The 23,058-nt window shown below is 59.6% G+C and overlaps 2 protein-coding genes across 3 annotated transcripts; both read left to right on the top strand.

Moving 5' to 3' along the window:
- The first annotated feature begins 655 nt into the window (after positions 1-655).
- On the top strand, positions 656-6,959 carry F7 (coagulation factor VII). Of its 2 annotated transcripts, none has more exons than XM_019971776.2 (8): positions 656-768; positions 1,907-2,067; positions 3,891-3,915; positions 3,985-4,098; positions 4,598-4,738; positions 5,278-5,387; positions 5,651-5,774; positions 6,301-6,959. In XM_019971776.2, the coding sequence occupies exons 1-8, from the start codon at positions 699-701 to the stop codon at positions 6,897-6,899; spliced, it is 1,344 nt and encodes a 447-aa protein (XP_019827335.2). In that variant the 5' UTR covers positions 656-698; the 3' UTR covers positions 6,900-6,959. The 2 variants fall into 2 exon arrangements, with proteins under 2 accessions (XP_019827335.2, XP_019827334.2); XM_019971775.2 differs by having other exon boundaries at positions 668-768; positions 1,895-2,067.
- A 2,102-nt stretch (positions 6,960-9,061) lies between these two features.
- Positions 9,062-22,718, top strand: F10 (coagulation factor X). Its single transcript, XM_019971777.2, has 8 exons — positions 9,062-9,437; positions 11,524-11,684; positions 15,651-15,675; positions 16,625-16,738; positions 18,004-18,135; positions 19,874-20,115; positions 21,248-21,365; positions 22,059-22,718. The coding sequence occupies exons 1-8, from the start codon at positions 9,368-9,370 to the stop codon at positions 22,673-22,675; spliced, it is 1,479 nt and encodes a 492-aa protein (XP_019827336.2). The 5' UTR covers positions 9,062-9,367; the 3' UTR covers positions 22,676-22,718.
- Positions 22,719-23,058: the final 340 nt, after the last annotated feature.

The following is a 23,058-nucleotide window of genomic DNA, read 5'->3' on the forward strand; positions in this document are numbered from 1 at the left end:
CTGCCCCGTGAGGAGAGCGAGGCTCAGAGGGGTGAGCCCCTCTAAAGCTGGAGAAGACGGAGCCAGGACCCCCAGGGGGCTGAGCCCAGAACGGCGACACCTGCCTCACGTGTCCCCGTGGGGCTCGGAATCCCCCCAAACTCCTCCACAAATTCCACTACACCTGGGTCCTGAGCAACCGATAGTTACTGATAGTGACGAGCAGAGAGTCCAGAGGCCATCAGTCTTCCTCTTGGGGAGGGAGCGCCCGGGACCTGCAGGGACAGCTGGGCCCCATCACCCCTGCACAGAGGAAGGCACAGGGCAGGTACCCACCGTTTATAGGAAAGGGGAGCCTCCCAAGGAGGCTGGACACCCGAGGGAGCCCCACAGGGAGACTGCCAGCCCAGTGGCCCCGGGCATCCCGATTTCGTCCCGAAAGTCCGGGGTCCTGAGGAACCCGCCCGTGCCCAGCAGCCAGGGCAGCTGGTCACCCGCACCTGCAGCCCAGGGGCAGGAGGGCCCAAGGGACCAGCCAGGGGCCGAGACGCCCGGCCAGCCCTCATCCGCAGGCCCCGGGCCAGGACTGCAGCGCGGTTCGGGAGGCCAGCCCCTCCCCCACGGCCTCCAGCTCTGGGAGAACTTTGCCCGCCCTCCGCCACGCCCCCTCCCCTCCCCGGCCCAGAAAGTCAACAGACTGAGCAACCTAGGATCTGGCCATGCTGTCCCAGGCCTGGGCTCTGGCCCTCCTCTGCTTTCTGCTCAGCCTGTGGGGGTCCCTGCCGGCAGGTAAGTGGGGGAAGTTCCCCATTAACCCCATGGAAGGCCAGCCGCCCCGAAAGCTGGCCTGCGTGGTGGGCACTCCCATCTGCTGGGAGCCTGGCTGGGGGGTCCTCTCTGACTTGCCTGCCTTTCAAAAGATGAGCGGAGCTCCTGGAGCACAGGCCACGGGAGTCCCCTCCCAGACGTCTGGGGGCAGGCTCCCTGGCCACAGCGGGCCCTCGCCTGCCTCCACCGCCCACCCCCCAGGCCCAGACGCGGGCTCAGAGGTGACCCGTCTCCCGCTCTGCTCTCAGCCCCTCGCGGGTGGACCCCCACCCCAAGGGACAGGGCACAGACGCTGCGCCTTGATGCTCGGCCACTGCGGCGGTGAACATGACCCCCAACTGTGGACGTGGAGAGGCCTGAGTGGGAACACGGGCGGGCGGCTCTGTGAGCGGTCACCACCGTGATTCCCCAGCCCCAAGGGGTGGCCAAGGCGGAAGCCAGGCGCCGACACTGTCCCCTGAAACCCGTCCACGTCTGCCCCGGGGCCCACGCCGGCCGTGGGGGCCCTGCCCGCCGTCCTGCTCCAGTGCCGTGGCACCCGGGTCCTTCCTGTTTAACCGTCTTTTTTCACCTGGCACTGCTGGGCTGGGTCATTAGTGTTGCCAGTGACGTGTCTTCAGCTCTCCCAGCAGCCTGGTGTCTGCGGGGCTCAGAGCATCTCCTTAGGATAAACTGGAAGTGAAGGGACCCGGTCAAGGGCATGGACATGTTATAATTTAACAAACACATCGCCCTCTCCTCGCATATGAAGCTTATGCAGTGTTGCCCATTGGCAGCTGTGAGGAACTCTCCTGCTACAAACCAGCGGCCCGTGGGTGGGAGGCCTGTGATCCCATCACCGGGGTGGTGGCAGGGGTTCTGTGATCCCATCACCGGGGTGGGGTCAGGGGTTCTGTGATCCCATCACCGGGGTGGGGGACAGGGGTTCTGTGATCCCATCACCGGGGTGGGGGACAGGGGTTCTGTGATCCCATCACCGGGGTGGGGGGCAGGGGGCCTGTGGTCCCATCACCGGGGTGGGGGGCAGGGTAGTGGGGAGGTGCTGTTACAGGTTGGGGGACGGTGCCGGCGCCCCCGCATCTCACAGCACGCCCCCCAGTCTTCCTGCCCCAGGAGCAGGCCCTCAGCATCCTGCATCGGCCTCGGCGTGCCAACGGGTTCCTGGAGGAGCTGCTGCCGGGCTCGCTGGAGCGGGAGTGCAGGGAGGAGCTCTGCTCCTTCGAGGAAGCCCACGAGATCTTCCGCAACGAGGAGAGGACGGTGAGCTCGCCCGGTGCACTGGGGGCAGCCGGTGGGCTCTGGGCGCCGGGGGCTGGGGTCTCCCCATGCTGAGACCCCCTGCACACACCCTCCTCATCCAGAAGCACAGTTTCCTGTGCCCCCATCCCCCCAAGGATGGCCCCCTGACCCCGTAAGCCGTCCAGGCCCCGGGCAGGGCCGCCTGTCCAGCAGCCCTCAGAGACCCATCGGAGCCATCAGAGACCCTGGCCAGGGCCGCCTCAGGGATGCTCGAGTGAGGAGGGCACACCTAGGGAGCCTGTTCCTCCCCCAGCGGGGCGGAGCAGGCAGAGCGGGCCTCCCCTCCCGTCCACAAGCAAAGAGATGCCCGCTGAAATCGTCTCCTTCCAGGGGGCTGAGGATCAGGAGGCCAGGAGACAGGACCCTCTCTCCCCGCACACTCGAGGGACACCCCACACAGGACACACATCTGACACGCGTGGGACACACATCTGTCATGGGACACGAATCACACACACAGGACACACATCTCACACGCATAGAACACGTGCCTGGCACGGGACACACATCACATACACAGGACACATGTCTCACACGCACGGGACACACACCTGACACGGGACACACATCACACACATAGAACACACGTCTCACACGCATAGAACACGTGCCTGGCACGGGACACACATCACATACACAGGACACATGTCTCACGTGCATAGAACACACATCTGACACAGGACATGCATCACACACAGGACACACGTCTCACGCACACAGGACACACATCTCACACGCATAGAACACACGCCTGGCACAGACACACATCACACACAGGATGCATGTCTCACACGCATAGGACACACACCTGGCATAGCACACACTCCGCACTCGCAGGCAGGGCTCACACGACCCTTCCCAGGCGTGCTGAGGATGGTCACCCCTTGAGTCTGTGTGTGTGTTAGTTGCTCATTCGTGTCCAACCCTTTGTGACCCCATGGACTATAGCCCGCCAGGCTCCTCTGTCCATGGGGTTTCTCCAGACAAGAACACCGGAGTGGGTTGCCATGCCTTCCTCCAGGGATCTTCCTTCCATGGGGTTTCTCCAGGCAAGAACACCGGAGTGGGTTGCCATGCCCTCCTCCAGGGATCTTCCCCCCCCAGGGACTGAACCAGCGTCTCTTACATCCCCTGCATTGGCGGGCAGCTTCTTTACCACTAGCGCCACCTGCGAAGCCCTCGGGGAGCATGCTGTGCTGTGCTGAGTTGCTCAGTCATGTCTGACTCTCTGTGACCCCATGCATTGTAGCACCAGGCTCCCCTGTCCATGATTCTCAGGCAAGAGTGCTGGAGTGGGTTGTGGTTTTCAGAACCTTCCAGCCGTTTTCACCTTGTTTTATTCTCACAGTAACACTGAGTTGTTTCTCACTGTTACTGACGAGGCCCCTGAAACTGGCAGGGCACTCGTGTGTGTCTTTTCCACATTCTCCTCGGTCAGCGGGTGTCTGGACAGTCAGCACAGCATCGGGAGCAGCTCCGGAGGCTCGGGGAGTGTGGGGTCTCGTCCGTGTTCACAGCTCCATGGCAGGGCTGGTGCTGAAGCCTGGGGTTGGGACTTGGGAGAGGACATTCGGACCTCTGTGGCCTTAGCAATGGGAGGGGCGGGTATTAGAGAAAAAACTCGCTTCCCTAGATGAACCCACCTGTCTCCATAGAGCGGTGTGGCTTCCAGAGCCCACAGGGAGGGCTGGTCAGAAGCCCCAGCCGCCTGGCGCCTCCCCCGCAGGGACGTGAACGCTTGCCCTGGCGCCCACGTCTCACGCGGCTTCCTCTTGCTCCCTCAGAGGCAGTTCTGGGTTTCCTACAATGGTGAGTAGGTGACTCCGACCCCATTTGCCGCCAGCCCCCGTCAGCCTTGTAACAGCGACTCGCCCGCAGACGGGGACCAGTGCGCCTCCAGCCCCTGCCAGAACGGGGGCTCCTGTGAGGACCAGCTCCGGTCCTACATCTGCTTCTGCCCCGACGGCTTCGAGGGCCGGAACTGTGAGACCGGTGCGGAGCGGGGCCGGGAGGCTGCCGACTCGCCAGGCGGGAGGGGCCTCGGCACCCTCGCAGGCTTCCACCCGGGCGTCTTGGGTGCGGGGTTCTGCGTGCTGGCCCGCTGGACGCCCTGTCCGCTTCTGGGCTCTGGGTGCGGGGCAAGGCTGGGGAAGCCACTCATCTCTGTCAGCTCCCCTGCTCCTTGGCATGGGGGTCCCACAGCCCCAGTGGCCAATGTGCTCAGACCCAGGACCCCCAGGCCCGGTCTCACCCTCCTGGGTCGTCTGCAGGGTGTCCCCTGAGCCGGGACCCCCAGGCCCGGGTCTCACCCTCCTGGGTCGTCTGCGGGGTGTCCCCTGAGCCGAGACCCCCAGGCCCGGTCTCACCCTCCTGGATTGTCTGCGGGGTGTCCCCTTCCTCCGCGCAGGCCTGGCCCCTGGCCCAGGGAGGGGCAGCCACCGGGCTTCCTGCCCTGACCAGGGGCCGTGTCAGCTGTGCCCTGTGTCTGCAGACAAGCAGAGCCAGCTGATCTGCGCCAACGACAATGGCGGCTGTGAGCAGTACTGTGGGGCCGACCCGGGGGCCGGGCGCTTCTGCTGGTGCCATGAGGGCTACGCGCTCCAGGCAGACGGGGTGTCCTGCGCACCCACAGGTGAGGACCTGGGCCGAGTGCTTCCACTCCCGCTGAGCGCCACCGCCCTGCTGTGTGTCCTCTGTAGCCAAAAGGTGGGCCCCGGGGGAGCATCCCTGAGCCTCACCAGGGCGAGGGGGTGCTCTGGGCGGAGGGAGGAGGCATCCTCGCCAGCCCTGGTCTCCTGAGGATCGTGCGAGCGGCCTCGTCCAGGAGCCCAGAGAGAGCGGCCCCCTCAAACGCTGTCCCCTCTGGCCTGGGGCTTTCCCGGAGGAGGGTGGGAACCAAGAGCAGGGGTGGAGAGTGGCCAGGCTGCCTGAGACGCTGCTCACCCTGCGCAGCACGTCCCGGGCCCTTTGGTGGCGTCAGGCTGCCTGTATCCACCCCCGGATACACCAGCAGGACCCAGGCCCACGGGCCCTGCCGCCCGGCCCCGGCAGCTCCCCAGGGCCCCCGAAACCCCGGCCAAGAGCGGGCGCAGCCGCCAACACGGGGCACTCACTGGTGCAGCCGCACAGCCTCCATCTCACCCACGTCCTGCTGACTTCTGTCCCACACAGTGGAATATCCGTGCGGGAAAATACCTGTTCTGGAAAAAAGAAATGGCAGCAAGCCCCAAGGGCGAATTGTGGGGGGCCACGTCTGCCCCAAAGGGGAATGCCCCTGGCAGGTGAGGCTGCAGGCCTGGGGGAGGGAGGGCAGGGTCGCCCAGCAGGTGAACCTCCAGGACCGCTGGGTTGGGCCTGGCTGACGCTCTGCCAGAGCAGAGGACCCCAGCCCGGCATTTCCACGCTCTGGCCGGGGCCCACTCGCTCCCTGTCCCCTTACCTGGACGGACGCAGAGCCTCCGGCAGCCCCCACACGGGTGCAGGGAGGGGAGCCCCAGGTGGCCGTGACCATGACGTCATCCCCGCTGTGTGCCACGCCCACCAGGCCATGCTGAAGCTGAACGGGGCGCTGCTGTGCGGGGGCACCCTGGTCGGCCCGGCCTGGGTGGTCTCCGCCGCCCACTGCTTCGAAAGGCTCCGGAGCAGGGGGAACCTGACGGCTGTGCTGGGTAGGTGGTGCGGGCGCCCCCCCACCCCGCAGAGCAAGCCCTCAGAGGAGAGTCTTGGGGCCAAGATTCCGGGCTTCCAACCACTGCTCCCACGAGCAGCGGCGACTTTCCCAGAGAGAGACGCATGCAGGCAGCGTGTGAGCAGGCCCCACACCCCAGGGCCCCTGTGCCCACCCCCCGCAGCCTCTCCCGCCCACACGCAGCCCCGGGTGACTCCGCTCCCACCAGGAGCCCCACAGGGGTGCCCTCCCCAGGTGCTCTGCCCGGCGGGCTTACTGGATGACTGGGGCCCCAGGGGGCAGGGGAACTGAGCAGCACCCCTCCTCATGCACCATGCTGCCCGCCCAAACCCCACTCACACCTCCGGCAACTCTGAGTCTGGATTCGCCCCAACTCTCCTGCCGGCAGCCCCGGGAGGATGCCCGCCCACCCTGGGGGGCGGAACGTGTGCCCCTCGCCCCCAGGAAAGGAGCCTGTGGTCCGTGTGGCGAGGGGGGCAACAGCAGATGGTCCTGGTACTCTGCAGGCGAGCACGACCTCAGCCGCGTGGAGGGCCCAGAGCAGGAGCGGCGGGTGGCGCAGATCATTGTCCCCAAGCAGTACGTGCCGGGCCAGACGGACCACGACGTGGCCCTGCTGCAGCTGGCCCAGCCCGTGGCCCTGGGCGACCACGTGGCACCCCTCTGTCTGCCCGACCCGGACTTCGCGGACCAGACGCTGGCCTTCGTGCGCTTCTCGGCCGTCAGCGGCTGGGGCCAGCTCCTGGAGCGCGGGGTCACCGCCCGCAAGCTCATGGTGGTGCTGGTGCCCCGGCTGCTAACCCAGGACTGCCTGCAGCAGTCGCGCCAGAGGCCCGGCGGGCCTGTGGTCACGGACAACATGTTCTGCGCTGGCTATAGCGACGGCAGCAAGGATGCCTGCAAGGGGGACAGTGGGGGCCCGCACGCCACACGCTTCCGGGGCACCTGGTTCCTGACCGGCGTCGTCAGCTGGGGCGAGGGCTGCGCGGCAGCCGGCCACTTTGGGATCTACACGCGGGTCTCCCGCTACACGGCCTGGCTGCGGCAGCTGATGGGCCACCCGCCGTCCAGGCAGGGCTTCTTCCAGGTCCCGCTGCTGCCCTAGCCCCTGCCCTGCAAATAAAGCCGCCGAGCGTGCCTGGCGCCCAGGCGCCAAAGGCGGAGATTCTCCTGTGGTTCCGGGGCAGGGAAGCGGGGGGAGGGAAACAGAAATGGAGACTGGGAGATGGAGAGACACAGAGAGGGAGGGAGAGATGGAGGGCGGGAGAGAGAAAGACCCAGAGTCAGAGACAGACGAGGAGGGTGGCAAAGGGGCCCTGGAGGCGCAGGAGGCATTGGAAGTGCCTGGACCGAACCGGAGGCCACACACGCGGGCAGCACAGGGCCGGTGCCGTCCTCGCTGTGACCTGCGCCACTTCCAGTCTGGCTTGTCACTCGCCCTAGCGTTGTGTCTTCATTCTGGGTAAATGCGAGCACCGCCCCCTCCCCACGGTGATCGGCCTTCCACGTCCCTCTGAGTGTGCGGCACAAGCAGCCTCGCATGCTGCATGCCTGCCCCTCCCCTGCCCCTGACCACAGGCAGGCCCGCCCCCTCCTGCTCTCCCTGCACGGTCCAGAGTCGTCTCTCAGAGACCCTCACGCTGGCCCTTGAGCCGGGCTCCTCCACAGTCACCAGCTTTGCTGGAGTGAACTCTCACGTGAAGCCATTTCCAATGCAGATGCTCTCCTGGGTTTGGGGGCTGCGTGTCTCTCCCAGCTGAGGCCCCAGGAGACCACACAAGCCTGAGGACCGGCAGGGCCCTCCGCAGAACGCAGGCTCCCAGGTCCCCCCAGCTCGGCAGGGTGGGCGGGGCCCTCAACCTACTTTTTATGGAGTCTCTCAGGTGACAGCCACACCGGCTGCAGGGGCGGAGGAATGAGGAACCAGGTCGGGGAGCTCCAGACCCCACCCAAGCCTGGCCTGGTGAGTGCCCGCACCCTCGGGTCTCATCTGTCCAGCCCAGTACACCACACTTAGGGTTTTGGGGCCATGCCCTGCCGGACGGTCCAGCCATGCCTCGTGTCCTGAGCAGGGCTGGGAGAGCCTGGCCATGCGCCTGGACATACCCATCGCTCAGGCTGCCCAAAACAGCAGTGCTGAGTTGCTGGGTCAGAGGCCCCCGGGAGAAGAAGTCGTCCGACTTGCAGACTCGTGTGCTCACCGCCCGGCCTCCGCTGCCCCGGGCAGGCGGTAGTCTTTGGGGTTCTCACTGGGCACACACGTCAAGCACCCCGACCCTGGGCTGGGCCCCCTGGGGCCACTCCGGCTCCAGCTTGGCTGGTGCCCGCAGCCTCACCACTAACCCTCTCTGCCCCCCGTTTCATCTGTAAATGGGGTCCTGCTTCCATGAAACCGGAGCAGGCGGGATGAGGTGTGGGGACGATGGGTCACCCGGCTGTGGACCGTGAAGCGGGTTGTCCAGCATTCACGCAACCCCAGCTCACAGCTTAGGCTACAGACACTCGGGAGACTCTAGCCAAGATGTCCCAGGCCCCCAGAGACCTCAAGCCCAGAGCCTGCTGTTTCTTCCTGAATCGAAAGCTGGCTGGGCTCCTCTTCCTGGAAGAGAAGGGGAGGGGGCTGAAGGGACTGACTGGGTCCTGGGTGGGCCTCACCACACCCAGCAATGTTGGGGAGCATCGCCCGCCCAGACTGCTGGGTGCAGACACGGGGCAGGGGCAATGCAGAGAACAGAGGAGACCTCACTTTACCACAGCGACCTCTCTGCCAAAGACCAGCCCTGCCTGGGTGCCCAGCGGGAGTGTCTGGGGACATCACAGTCCATTCAGTGCGCTGGCGCTTGCCCCGCACCTGCTGTGAGCGGAGCCTCTCTCCACGCTGGACACAGGCCTGGTGCGCAGGCGTCCCACGTGGGGCTGGGCAGGCATGCTCGGCCAACAACAGAGCGTGACCCCCTTGCTTCCCAGGACCGCCCGTTGGCAGCTCGCAGACGTCTCCCTGCAGAGCCCCGCTCAGCCGCAGCGGTCGCGTCCCACCCCTGCTGCTCCCCAGAGGGGCGCTTCCTGGCTGGGAGAGCAGCCCCCAGCCCAGCGTGGTGCCCTCACCTCCCACCCAGCCTGGTAGAAAGCCCTGGGTCCTAACCCCACGCCCACACCCATGGCCGTGGACGGCACCCCGCCTCTCTCTAAAGCTCAGTTTTCTGTCCTAGAAAAACAGATGGGGAAATGAGACATGACTTTTATCATGGTCGTAAAGATGAGAACAGAGCTGGATGTGGACGTCTGGGAACCACACAACGATGCTCCTGTTCTCAGAACAAAGTGCTCTGCGCACACGCCAGGCCCTTGGACACGGCTCAGGATGAGAGTGAGCTCAGCCGGGACCTCCCTGGGGCTGCAGGGGCAGGGCGGCCAGGCCCCCAGAGCCGCCCCCCGCCCCCACAGGCCTGGGCTCCAACCGGCGGCTGTGATAAGCAGGCTGGGCGCCAGCCGCCCTCCAGCCTGGGCGAGCGGACCTTGCCCTGGAGGCCTGTTGCGGCAGGGACTCACGGCTGTCCTCGGAAGGGCCCCACCATGGCGGGCCTGCTGCATCTCGTTCTGCTCAGCACCGCCCTGGGCGGCCTCCTGCGGCCGGCGGGGAGCGGTAAGTGGCCCTCACCCTGCGGACTGCAGGTGGCCCCGGGGGAGGGGAGGGGAGGATCCTGGCGATGCCCTTGAACTTCCTGAGTGGAGAGTGGGTGCACAGCCCCTGTGTAAGCTCGGCCTGAGATGCTGGCTGTGGTTTCAGCCTGGGGAGCTCAGGGCCAGGTGTGTCTCCCCGTGGGTGGGAAGTCGGTCAGAGGATCAGAGCAGAGGGAAATGTGGACAGAAAGAGACGGGGAGAGACAGAGAGAAACAGGGGCAGAGGGGGGAGGACAGGAGCCCCGGGAGGGGCAGCAGCAGGCAGAGGCAGGGAGGAGCCCCTCGTCTCGGGGAGCAGAGGGGGTCACAGGCAGAGGCAGGGAGAAGCCCCTCATATGGGGGAGCAGAGGAGGATCACAGGCAGAGGTAGGGAGGAGCCCCTCATCTGGGGGAGCAGAGGGGTCACAGGCAGAGGCAGGGAGGAGCCCCTCATATGGGGGAGCAGAGGGGAATCACAGGCAGAGGTAGGGAGGAGCCCCTCATCTGGGGGAGCAGAGGGGTCACAGGCAGAGGCAGGGAGGAGCCCCTCATATGGGGGAGCAGAGGGGTCACAGGCAGAGGTAGGGAGGAGCCCCTCGTCTGGGGGAGCAGAGGGGTCACAGGCAGAGGCAGGGAGGAGACCCTCTGTCCAGGGGAGCAGAGGGGTCACAGGCAGAGAGGGGCTTCCAAGGCAGGGAAGAGACGAGGGCCAGTGCCAGCCCCTCAGGCTGGCTCTGCCCGGAGAGGGGCTGCCCGACCTGAGACTGCACAGGGGGGGTTCTGGGCCTCCCAGGACCCAGGCCCGTCCTGGAGGCCAGAGAGCAGAGAGCGCAGAAGCAGCCCCAGACCTGCCTGCGTGCTTGCCTGCTGGGTGAGGCAGAAGTCCAGGAGCCCAGGAGGCTGGGAAACAGGGAAGAGAGAGAAAGAGGCAAGTGGCACAGGAGGGTGGCCATGCAGGGGAAGGGGGGTGCTGTATCTCCAAGCAACCACTTGCTGGTGGAGAGGTCTGGAGTGTGGGGAGGGGCCCACAGAGGACAAGGCTGAGCCTGGCCCCACTAGGAAAACCAGCTGTCATTAAAAGAAGGGGGGTGCGGGTTGGAAGAGAAAGTAGTTGGAGGTAGGACAACCAAACACTTAGGAGTTCCATACACTCTCTAAAATAACCCTAAGAGAGAGGGGTTGTAACCCCCACTCGCCAGTACCCGGTAGTCGGTGACCAAGATGTATTTGCCGCCGGAGACGGCTGACTCTGCAGTCCTGCGTTTCAGTTTCCGACACGCGGAGCTTGGGGCTCTGAGACAGACTAGGGGGAACAGTCACTGCGGGGAGAGTTGCAAACACAGAGCTCAGGACGTGAGCTGGGACTGGAAATATCAGCTGGGACTAGAAACATATCAAATATATGACCCTGAGTCATCTGTCTTAGTGAGAAACTAAATTCTTCAGCAGAACAGAGGTAGAGAGCCCAGGCAGAGTGCCAGAGGAAGGAGCCAAGGGCCTCCCGTGGAGAGGGGGCAGACGGGGCGGGAGCGTGGGGACGGCTGAGCACAGACACGCGGGGAGGACCAGGGACCCCCAGACCCCAGACGCTGTCACAGGCAGGTCACGACTCCTTTGTGAGTCACGAAATCAAGTTAGCCGTTTTTTAATGAAACGGGACAGACTCAAGCAGGAAATTTTGTAACAGGTACTATTTTGTAGAAAATAATAGTAAGCACCATTTCTTGAAACTTGTTTTACTCGTGGGTTTGTGTGTCCTGGCGCTTGAAACAAGTCATGCTTTCAACTGTAGATGGTGTAAAACCAAGTCACAACTCCCCATCTAGCACAGAGCTCAGGCCTGGGGGAGGGGGCAGAGGGCACGGCTGAGCCCAGGGCAGAGCGGAGGAGTGGCCCAGGAGGGGCAGGCCCCAAGACCTCCAGCAGGGCAGAGTTCCAGGAGGTGCGGAGGTCTGCGCGGGCAGGCGGCCCCGGCGGGAGCGGCTCCGGGCACCGTCTGACCCGCCGCTCACGGGAGGCAGTGCGTGGCCACGTGGCGAGCCCGTGACAGCCTTGTCCTCCCGCCCCAGTGTTCCTGCCCCGGGACCAGGCCCACCGTGTCCTGCAGAGAGCCCGCAGGGCCAACTCATTCTTGGAGGAGGTGAAGCAGGGAAACCTGGAGCGAGAGTGCCTGGAGGAGGCCTGCTCACTAGAGGAGGCCCGCGAGGTCTTCGAGGACGCAGAGCAGACGGTGAGGAGCCGTGAGGCCCGGGCGCGGGCGGTGAGACGCGAGGCGTTGGGTCTTGGAACGGGCTCCGGGCCGGGCTGCACACAGGGTCCCCGGGCGCTCTTCACCCAGGCGTTTGCCAGACTCTCGGGGTCCAGGTCATCTCTTTAAGTAACAAGGGCGACTAACACCAGTAGACGTGCGTGCTCTGCCCTCCTCAGCATCATTCCCCACACGCTCTTCCTACGTCCTTATAGCTGCCATCCTTATAATTTGACAGTGTTGGACTCTTAGTCTGCTTTGGCCACGCCCCACTGCCCTGGGCACCTTGGTTCCCCAACCAGGGACTGAGCCTGCGCCCTCGGCAGTGGGAGCTCGTCCTGACCACCGGACCCCAGGCAGTTCCCTGAGTAATCCGCACCGTCAAGGCGAAGTCTCAGGTGAAGTTAGAAAACACTTTCAGCTGAACAAAGTGGGTGTGCAACAGAATCTGTGGAAGCCGCTAAGCAGCGCCTATGCGGAAGTTTATAGAATCACTGTGCTTACTGGGAAAGAAGTTCTCACAGTGACACTTTAAGCTTCCACCTTAAGACACACACACAAAAAGGCAAACCCCAAAGAGGAGAAATCAGCAAAATTAAAGACATGCAAAATAACAGAGAAAATAAATAAAACGGGTAAGATTTAACAAGATTGATAAAAAGAACACAAATTATATCAAGAATGAAAGAGGGGACATTACTACAGGCCTTGTATATGGTAAAAGAATAATAGGTGAATACTATGAAAAATTCTATGCACAAATTTGGATGGCATTTGGACAATTTGGAGGAAATGGACCAATTCCTCAAAACCTTGAATTACCAAAGCACATAATATGACGGAGGTATCTGCAGATTCCACTTCTTAGGTAAAAGCCTTTGAACAGGAAATGTCAGGGCCCAGATGGGGTCACTGGTGTTTCACCAACATTTAAAGAAGAAATAACACCAATTCTGTGTATTCGTTTCTAGAAAAGAAAAGGAAACACTTGTAAGTTAGTTTTCAATCAGCTTTACTCTGATACCAAACCCCACAAAGACAGAAGAAGGAGGGAGGGAGAAAGAAAGGAAGAAAACTATAAAACAGCACTTCACATGAGCCTCTCATAAAAATTCTCAACAAATTATTAGCAAGTTGAATAAAGTAGATACAGATATGCATACAGAATAAATACAGATACAGATTTATAAGGATAGACGATGACCGAGCGGGTTTATCCAGGGCACACAAGTCTGGCTCAACATTTAAAATCAGTCGTATGGACTTCCCCGGTGGCTCAGATGGTGAAGAATCTGCCTGCCTGCTTTTCATCCTAGTGGATAAGGTAAGGGAGCAGGCCCTGGAATGGGCCTCTCCTCTTAAATCTTGTTCCCAACCCTGGAGAACAGGATGGGCACGCTGCCTTGTCCCACCTGCTGTTAAAAAAATATTAAAAAAAAAAAGAATCTTTCTGCAATGCAGGAGACCTGGGTTCAATTCCTGGGTTGGGAAGATCTGCTGGAGAAAGGATAGGCTACACACTCCGGTATTCTGGGGCTTCCCTGGTGGCTCAGCTGGCAAAGAATCTGCCTACAATGCAGGTGACCCCAGTAAGATTCCTTGGTTGGGAAGATCCGCTGGAGAAGGGAACGGCTCCCTACCCTAGTATCCTGGCCTGGAGAATTCCATGGACTGTGCAGTCCTTGGGATCACAAAGAGTTGGACGTGACTGAGCAGCTTTCCCTCACTCGCTCGGTTAATCCACCTAGAGAGCCCACATCGTCCTGTCACCTGATACAGAGAAGCACCACTGAGGATGCAACAGCCATTCATAACTGCAAAGACTTTAACCAAATCACAACTAAAAAGAACCTTTTTCAACAAGATGAAGACTATTAACCACACCAAAAGCTGAGTGCTTTCCCTGATACTGGAAGAAGGCAAGGATGTCCACTCCCAATACTCCTAATCCATCACTGCACTGGAAGCCCTAGCCATGCGGAAGGTTTAACAATAAGTTAAGAAGAAGAAATAAAACTATCCCTATTGGTCAGTGACATGATAATCTACATAGAAAATCCCATGGAATCTAAAAAAAACTCCTAAAATGTATGTGTCTAGCAAGGTCACAGAATACAAGGTCAGCACACAAATATTAATCATATTTCTATGTAGTAGTAACATACATGTGTGTGTGCTCAGTCACGTCTGATTCCTTGCAGCTGGCCAGGCTCCTCTGTCCAAAGAACTTTCCAGGCAAGATTACTGGAGTGGGTGGGTTTCTATTTCCTTCCCCAAGTAGTGCACAGTTAGAAACTAAAGATTAAAAAGAATTAATGCTACTTAGTATTGGCCCAAAGAAAAATACCCATGTGTAAATCTGGTAAACACACACAATCTATATGCCGAAATCTACAAAATGCTGTTGAAAGAAAGAGAACCTAAATAAGTAGACATAGACTGCTCATGGTTTGAAAGACAACATATTAAGAGATTGATTCCTCCCAATTTGATATATAGATTTAATGCAATGCAAATCAAACTTTCATCAGATTGAGACAAGCTGATTCTAAAATTTGAAATATGGGAAAGCAAAGGAATTAGAATACCTGAAACAGTTTTGAGAAAGAAGATAAAGTTGGAGGAATCACACTACCTGATTTAAAGACGTATTATAACGTTACATTACTCACAGAGATACTGAAGTGTGGTACTGGTAAAGGAATAAATACAGATCAATAGAACAGAATAGAAAGCCCACAAATAGACCCACGCAAATATGGCCAATTGACCTTTGACAAGGTGCATAAGCATTTCAGGGGAAAAAGAATTCTTTTTCAAAAATGGTATTGGAGTAATTGTACATCTATATGCAAAAAAGAAAAAAGGTCAGCTTTTTCTCACAACTACACAAAGTTAACTCAAATGCATCACATAGCTCTAGGGATAAAACAGGAAACTTTTAGGAGAAAATTTTCATGACACAAAGTTAGGCAAAAATTTTTAGATGTGACACCAAAAGCGTAATCCATGAAAGGAAATATGGGTAATTGGACTTTCTCTAAATTTGAAACTTCTGCTCTGTGAAAAACACTGTTAACAGAATGAAGATACGGGCTGCTGACTAAGAAAATATTTGCAAGTCTCATATCTGCCAAAAGATTTGCACTCAGACTTTATAAAGAACTCCCACAACACAAGAGAAGAAAATAAACAGTCCAATAAAATACAGTGAGCGAAAGATTTGAGCAGACATCTCACTGAAGAGGGCATGTGGACGGCAGACGAGTGCAGGAGAAGACACTCGGTGTGACTCGGCGTTCCAGAACAAGCTACCGATACGCGCTGCGACTTGAAGGAACCCTTAGGTAGCAGGCACTTGTCCTTGTGAGTTTGTTACAGAGTTTGAATGTGATGCATAAAGTTTCTGATCTGCTTCTGAACCTAAGTCCTTGCTTTAGAGATTTTACTTCAATTGCTCTTGTTTCAGCAAAGTTTCTCCAAACGGAAATTAGTGGAAAACAAACAAGCAAAACATATAGAAACGTCTAGGTTCAAGAAAAGCAATTTCCAATTACAGTTGAAACAAATAATGCGAAAACCTTGATTGTGGTCACAGAAGTAGTGATTTTGCTACAATGAAAGCTAGGAAAGTAAGTTAGTGTTACAAAGTGTTTTCCAGCCGCTGGGGCTTCAACTGTTAGCAAGCAAGAAGATGGATGCTAGGATAGGATAATGTATTACACCAACATGTATTTAAAAAAAAAGTGTTCGAAGCCACAGCTTTATAAATACAGGAGATCTGGAAAAAAAAAATCCCTTTAATATTGAATAGTTCTAGAACAGTTTGTCCCAAAAATGGTCTCTGTTTGGAAATAGGCTATTCACTTGAGTTATCAGATTATGGCTGCTACTGGTATGAAATGCCTGTTTTCCCTAATGCACTTTAAAATCTTTTTTCCCTTTTAGGATGAATTCTGGAGTAAATACAAAGGTGAGAACTTTTCTATTTTAATCCTAATTGAGAAGGACTCATCAGGGTAGTTAGATGGGAGAGACTGTATTCAAATTTTGAAGATGGTTCCTGAGTTTCCTTTCCTTTCAGGTGTAAATTTTACTCGTCTGAGACTTTTCCCTTCTGAGTGCTTCCGGAATAGTTATTGTCAAATAGTTTTTACGGTATCTTTATTTAATTCTAGTTTTGTTAATTATATACATTTAAATCAGTTCATTCCCATCTGAGGATACCAAATTCCATGGCAATTTTTCAAAACCCAAGTATATTAGGTAGAAACACAAGAAGAGAATCTGAAATATTGGGTCCTCTCATAAGGTAACCATCTTGATGCAATGCTTGTAGCATCTGAAGTGGTATGAGTTATAACAACGTTTTCATTCTGGTGACCGTGTTCAGATTTCTCACAATGACAACTGGACCTATCCCTGGATTACAGTGTGCACATGTGCCGAGAAATGCAGAGCCGTGTTAGCGCTGGGCAGGGCTCTCTCTTCTCCTTTCACACCCAGACGATTGGCTCGCGCAACCAGACACCCTGCCTGTTGAGGCTCAGTCCAGAACAAGTGTCCGGCGATCACCTAGCCTCCAGCCTCCTTTTGCGGCACCCACTCCCCAGCCCAGGGCTCCTCTCCCTGATGTAAAAATGCTGTCACTGCTTGGAAAAGCACTGTCAAATGTCCCAGCAGGAATTGGAACACTCAGTCTAGCTAGATAAATCTAGCTAGATAAATGCCCCACGCACGTGTGGCTGCAAAGAGGGCTGGGTAACAAAGTCCAGACAGGACAACTTGTTTGCAGGAAAACAGGAAGAGCCCCAGGTTCACTCGAGTTGCCTGAAAACGTGTGCCAAGACCAGCACAGCGCGCTCGCTTCCCTGACGCGGGCGTTGGCTGCGAGCGCCAGTCTCCAAGTGCTTGCTTTGCAGATGGAGACCAGTGTGAAGGCCACCCGTGCCTGAATCAGGGCCACTGTAAAGACGGCATCGGAGACTACACCTGCACCTGTGCGGAAGGGTTTGAAGGCAAAAACTGCGAGTTCTGTGAGTTCCTCTTGCTGTGCCTTCCGGTCAGAGCTGCCTGGTGGGGTGGAGAGCGGGGGCCAGAGTTCCCGGGAGGCCCGGGAGGCCCCGGCGGCCACCGTGGCTCAGCCTGGCTCTGCAGGTTCTGCCTACAGCAGCAGGAAGCGCGTCACGGCCCCTGGGTGGGGGACAGGGGACCCCAGGCAGGTCCCTGCTCCTCTGAGAAGCCGCGGAGTGAACATTCGTGCAGGGCGGGCCCCTTAATGTGGGAACTGGCATCTCTCCTGCTTCTTGTGATTCTGGAAATTCAAGTGATGTCAGTGCTGAGTGCCCGGGATTGTCCAAATCTGACACAAGTAATACTACATAGAAAAATCGCTGAGTTTTCCTAACACAGAGATTACTTTTTAACAAAAATTAGGTGAGTAGTAGACCAGTTTTCCCTAAGGAGAAAGCTTTGAACATCTGCTTTTCGTTTCTGAACATATAATTCTGAGAGCACGCTCTCAGACTGGACACTTTAGAACTTCCCCAGCGGGAATATCAGTCATGCCTCTGCCCCTCTGCTGTCCAGGGGCCCCCCCTGCCCCACGCCCCAAACCGTTTGGCTGACCCAGGGGCTGGCGGGCATGTTTTCTGAAGTTTCTGTAACGTTTGCCCTGTGAGCAGCTTCTCATCAAAGCCCAGGGTGAAGTGTAAAGCCAGGTGCCAGGGCGGCAGGGCTGATGGGTGTCAGGAGTCTGATGCCCAGCACACTGGAGGCCGGGTGATGCTTCTCCGCCCGGCTGTGAGGTGCCTTGTGCCCAGCGCCTCTCGAGACCTGGGCGCTCTCCTGGGAGGCGTGTGGCCTCCACCCCTTCACCAGCAGGTAAACAGACTGCGGGTCTAGGTAACCCGCCCGGGTCACTCAGTCACGATGGACAGCCTGCTGAAGCCGGCTTGAGTCCAGGAGCCGGCTGCCGCACCTCCTCCCACCACGTGGAGGCCGGACCCCAGGGCCTTTATGCCGCGGGGGAGAGAGGCCTCAGAGGGGACCCCCGGCCCCTCCAGCTCTGCTGGAGTCCCGCCTCCCTGGCCAGAGCCTGCCGCACTTCTGAGGGCTGAACCTGAGACCCTCTGCCCCCAGGCCTTCTCGGCAGCTCCCCGGGGCCTCAGGAAGCCAGGCCCCCCACCCCACGGGAAGCGGGAAGTGGAGCGAGGGACAGGGCCTGCCCAGGGTGCTGGCCTGGCCTCGGGCCCCCAGCCCGTTGGCCGGGCAGCACCCTCAGCTGCGCGCCTCCCCACAGCCACGCGTGAGATCTGCAGCCTGGACAATGGGGGCTGCGACCAGTTCTGCAGGGAGGAGCGCAGCGAGGTGCGGTGCTCCTGCGCGCACGGCTACGTGCTGGGCGACGACAGCAAGTCCTGCGTGTCCACAGGTGGGTGGGGGTGCGGGGAGGGGGCGCACAGGTGTGGGGAGTGGGGGCACTCGGGTGTGGAGGGGGTGTGGGGAGGGGGGAGTGGGGTGTGAGGAGGGGGCGCACAGGTGTGGAGGGGGTGTGGGGAGGGGGGAGTGGGGTGCGGGGAGTGGGGGTGCAGGGAGTGGGGGTGTGGGGAGTGGGGAGCGGGGGGGGCGCACAGGTGTGGGGAGTGGGGGGTACTCAGGTGTGGACTGGGGGTGCAGGGAGTGGGGGTGCAGGGAGGCGGGGAGTGGGGGTACGGGGAGTGGGGTGTGGGGAGGGGGCACACGGGTGTGAAGGGGGAGTGGGGGCACAGGGAGTGGGGGTGTGGGGAGGGAGGGAGTGGGGGTGCGGGGAGAGGGGCACACAGGTGTGGGGAGGGGGTACTCAGGAGTGGACTGGGGGTGCAGGGATTGGGGGTGTGGGGAGTGGGGTGTGGGGAGTGGGTGCACAGGTGTGTGTGGGGGTGGTGAGGGCCAAGCCTCCAGGTGGGGAGCATGTTCTGGAGACAGTGGTGTGTGAGGCTGCACACAGTCCGGCCCCTAGCAAACTGTGGAGCTGCTGTCATGGTGCCCGGAACCCTGGGAAGGGCACGTGCTTGGGAGGCTAGAGTTACCAGCACCAGACCTGTGGGCCGGCCAAGGAGCCTCGGATGGGGTGCAAGGGCCAGGGGAGAACCCGGGGCCATCCAGAACTGATTTGGCTGCAGTGGGTCAGACGGAAATGGCTTTTCCCTTGATAAAGCTGGACACCACGCATCTGGCCCAGGAGCTCAGGCAGGCCTGAGTGAGGGCCCGGGTCCTGGGGGTGGGCGAGCTGCTCCCCACCGTCTCACACCCCGGGGGAGGTCCTGTCTGACCGGGACTCCCCTCATGTGGGGTGGGGTTGGGCCAGAGCACCTGAGAGGCCATGGCCCCGGTCAGCCTAGCCTCCAGCAGGCTTCCCACTGGCCCCGTAGTCCTGACCACCGGGGGTGGTTAGGAATGCAGAGTCCAGCCGCAGGCTGGGGTGGTGGGCAACTTCAGGGCAGAGGCAACTGTGCCCACCGAGCCTCTCAGCAGGCGGAGGACAGTGAGATGACATTTCTGTTGGTTAAAAAAAAAAAGTGAAGTCGCTCAGTTGTGTCTGACTCTGTGACCCCATGGACTGCAGCACGCCATCTCATCCTCTGTCATCCGCTTCTCCTCCCGCCTTCAATCTTTCCCAGCATCAGTGTCTTTTCCAGTAAGTCGGTTCTTCACATCAGGTGGCCAAAGTATTGGAGTTTCAGCTGCAGCATCAGTCCTTCCAGTGATTATTCAGGACTGATCTCCTTTAGGTTGGACGGGTTGGATCTCCTTATGTTTAACACACATGGCAGAGTTGACAGGGTTGGGGGCACTGTGCCCCCCAGTTCCCCTGCTCTGCCATCATGGTCTCGATGTATTAACACCAGCCATGTCACCCACTGCCCCATGGTCCTCTGTTCATCCACAGCCCCCTGACTTTTGCACGCATCCCAGCAGATTGCAGAGGCCCTGAGACCCCTCAGCACTGACCAGCCAGAGGTCAGGGCTCCCACCCGTGACCCACCCCCACCCAGCAGGACACAGGGCACCCCACTTCACAAAGACTCCTTGTGGGCCCTGCCTTGTCCCCAGGCACGCTCCTCTGCCCGCTCCTCCCATGGAGTGGACTGTGTCCTCCTCGCCTGGCTGAGCTCGTGCGCTTCTTTCAGAGCGCTTCCCCTGTGGGAAGTTCACGCAGGGACGCAGCCGGCGGTGGGCCATCCACACCAGCGAGGACGCGCTTGACGCCAGCGAGCTGGAGCACTACGACCCTGCAGACCTGAGCCCCACAGAGAGCTCCTTGGACCTGCTGGGCCTCAACAGGACCGAGCCCAGCGCCGGGGAGGACGGCAGCCAGGTGGTCCGGATAGTGGGCGGCAGGGACTGCGCGGAGGGCGAGTGCCCATGGCAGGTAACTGCGGGGCTTGGAGGCCAGGTGGCTGGGGCGGGGGAGGCGTCTGCTGGGCACTGCAGGTGGCTGAGGGCCTGCCGTGGGCGATCGGGCCCCGAGGAGCCTGGGCTGCAAAGGCTGGGCCTCGGGCCTCTCGGTCGCCACGCCCCCCACCAGGCAGAGGAGGGGCTCTAGTCTGGGCCATAGTGTGGGGTCTGTGGGCACAGGGCGGCCCCCCAAGGCTGGTGTGTGCTCTTGGGTTTGACAGGAGGCAAAAAGAGTCTCTCTCCTTGTTTCACTTCTAATTTGAAAGATTCTTTTACCCAAACACCTAAGTCCTGAAGAGGCAGATGGTGCCTTAGCGAAACGTATATCCATTTGTTTCCAAAGGTAAAAAGCCACTCTTTGGTTGTTACTTTGGACTAAAGTCGCCAGACTTAGCGAGTGAAGCACAGGCTTCCCTCACATATGACTTTCAGGTGAACAATGAGCAACAGTTAGCAGCACGTGTCCCAAATACCACGCCGGACACACACACTGAAGACGACTTGCTGTTCACTTGAGTGGGTTTCACTGGGGCCTCTATCTACCCGGATCCCTTGCTTGGACCTCGGGGTTTTAGTGTCCAGAGCCAAGATTGCTTCTCCTACAAGTGACGTTCCCAGAGCTGCGACAGTCCTCAGTGATGACGTCCACTGGCCCACAGCTACACGCTGAGTCTGCGTACGTCTGACGTGTCACGAGCCTGTGGAGGGACACGCCACACCAACCACCATCCCCAGAGAGCGTGCTGCGGGTCACGGCGGCTCTGGGCATTTTGAGTATCAGTCTGAAGGCACCAGGGCATCTTCTCCAGAGTGTAATGTTGCCACCCAGGAAGGGCGGGGAGAATAAAGACCAGGAGGGCCTGGCGGGCGAGTCTGGAGCCCACAGCACTGGGCACTTGGCAGGACCATGGGGTCCACGGTGGGCCCGCTCCGAGAACCAGCAGGGCTGGGCAGGACAGCCCGTGGGGGTGGGCACTGGGGCACTGCCCAGGGCCTCGTTCCAGCCTGAAAACCCCACGAGCCCTCCTGCAGGGAGGCCCACTGCCGGCGGGGGCGTGGAGGAGGCCAGTTAAGGGTAACGCTCCCCGGCACCTGCCCCTCCCCAGGCTCTGCTGGTCAACGAAGAGAACGAGGGATTCTGCGGGGGCACCATCCTGAACGAGTTCTACGTCCTCACGGCTGCCCACTGCCTGCACCAGGCCAAGAGGTTCACGGTGAGGGTCGGTGAGTGCCGCCCACGCCCCCAGCGCCCTCCTCCTGGTCAGACACTGGGACCGACAGACGCTGGAAACACGGGGAGTTAAAGCCCTGAGACCCTGGGCCGGGGGAGAAAGGGGAAGAGGGGCCCCCTCCTGCAGGAAGCCTACCAGTGCCCCCAGCGGCCTGCATATCCCGTCTGGGGGTTAATTCCGATCACCCCGCTTCTCCACCAGGTCTCAGCTGCTCCGTGAGCACCCGGTGAAAGCCACATCCGTGATTCCTAACTTGCTAGTTACAATGCCTTTTCATTACACATTTCACAAGTTTACAGGCGAACCTCATTTCGGTAATGTTAGATACTGTCAGCTCCACATGTAATCAGTTTTTGCAGTACTCAGGAGAGATTTTCAGTTATTTTCTTCATTCTGAGTCTGAGAACAGCACACATGGGTTCTGACCCGTGCCCACTTGGCCCTGTGGCCTGGAGGGGTCTGGCAGTTCAGACCAGGTGGCTGGTCCCACCCACGAGTGGACAAGGGGTCAGTGACCGCTGACACCGGCTGGGAAGCAGAAGGCTGTCTCCCCGCCTCGTGCTTCTCGCCTATATTTCACATTGTCTAGTGACCGCGTGCCAGTCTTTAAGCAGAAACTGTCACGACTACTTTAAGGTGTCAGCGACGTGCTGGCCCCGAGCTGATGGCCCTGTCCTGTCCTCAGGCGACCGGAACACAGAGCAGGAGGAGGGCAACGAGATGGCACACGAGGTGGAGATGACTGTGAAGCACAGCCGCTTTGTCAAGGAGACCTACGACTTCGACATCGCGGTGCTGAGGCTCAAGACGCCCATCCGGTTCCGCCGGAACGTGGCGCCCGCCTGCCTGCCCGAGAAGGACTGGGCGGAGGCCACGCTGATGACCCAGAAGACGGGCATCGTCAGCGGCTTCGGGCGCACGCACGAGAAGGGCCGCCTGTCGTCCACGCTCAAGATGCTGGAGGTGCCCTACGTGGACCGCAGCACCTGTAAGCTGTCCAGCAGCTTCACCATCACGCCCAACATGTTCTGCGCCGGCTACGACACCCAGCCCGAGGACGCCTGCCAGGGCGACAGTGGCGGCCCCCACGTCACCCGCTTCAAGGACACCTACTTCGTCACAGGCATCGTCAGCTGGGGAGAAGGGTGCGCGCGCAAGGGCAAGTTCGGCGTCTACACCAAGGTCTCCAACTTCCTCAAGTGGATCGACAAGATCATGAAGGCCAGGGCAGGGGCCGCGGGCAGCCGCGGCCACAGTGAAGCCCCTGCCACCTGGACGGTCCCGCCCCCCCTTCCGCTCTGAGCGGGCTCCCTCCCTGCCTGATTAGAGCTGTGTCCTCTCCTTAGTCTGGGTCTGTTCTTGCCCCACGGAAGCGGAAATGAGACTCCAGGGACCAGCCCCGGGCTGCCTCCCGTCCCCCGCTGGGAGTGCCCCCGGGATTCGGGAAGGACGGCCCAGCTCCGGGAAGGAGCCTCAAACCCTGTCCTGTCTCCAGTGCATCTCTCTGTTCTCAGAGGCCCCAAGCTGCCATCCAGGCCACTCAGGACTCTGCAGAGGATCTGGAAGCTGGGCTGGGGGCTGGGTCAGGCGGGGTCTCCCTTCACGGGCCCTCCCAGGAAAGGCAGGTACCCTGGGAAGAGGGGCCCAGAGGGCCTCCTGTTGCAAGGATGCTTTGCCATCGACCT

This window comes from Bos indicus, chromosome 12 (assembly GCF_029378745.1).
Source record: "Bos indicus isolate NIAB-ARS_2022 breed Sahiwal x Tharparkar chromosome 12, NIAB-ARS_B.indTharparkar_mat_pri_1.0, whole genome shotgun sequence".
Lineage (NCBI taxonomy): Eukaryota > Metazoa > Chordata > Mammalia > Artiodactyla > Bovidae > Bos > Bos indicus.

Bases quoted from the DNA above. Each gene is read 5' to 3' on its own strand.
- F10 (XM_019971777.2), top strand. From the start codon at position 9,368: ATGGCGGGCCTGCTGCATCTCGTTCTGCTCAGCACCGCCCTGGGCGGC. The intron at 9,438-11,523 runs GTAAGTGGCCCT...CTCCCGCCCCAG, and splicing joins CCTGCGGCCGGCGGGGAGCG to TGTTCCTGCCCCGGGACCAG. The intron at 15,676-16,624 runs GTGAGAACTTTT...CTTGCTTTGCAG, and splicing joins ATTCTGGAGTAAATACAAAG to ATGGAGACCAGTGTGAAGGC.
- F7 (XM_019971775.2), top strand. From the start codon at position 699: ATGCTGTCCCAGGCCTGGGCTCTGGCCCTCCTCTGCTTTCTGCTCAGC. The intron at 3,916-3,984 runs GTGAGTAGGTGA...ACTCGCCCGCAG, and splicing joins GTTCTGGGTTTCCTACAATG to ACGGGGACCAGTGCGCCTCC. The intron at 5,775-6,300 runs GTAGGTGGTGCG...GGTACTCTGCAG, and splicing joins GAACCTGACGGCTGTGCTGG to GCGAGCACGACCTCAGCCGC.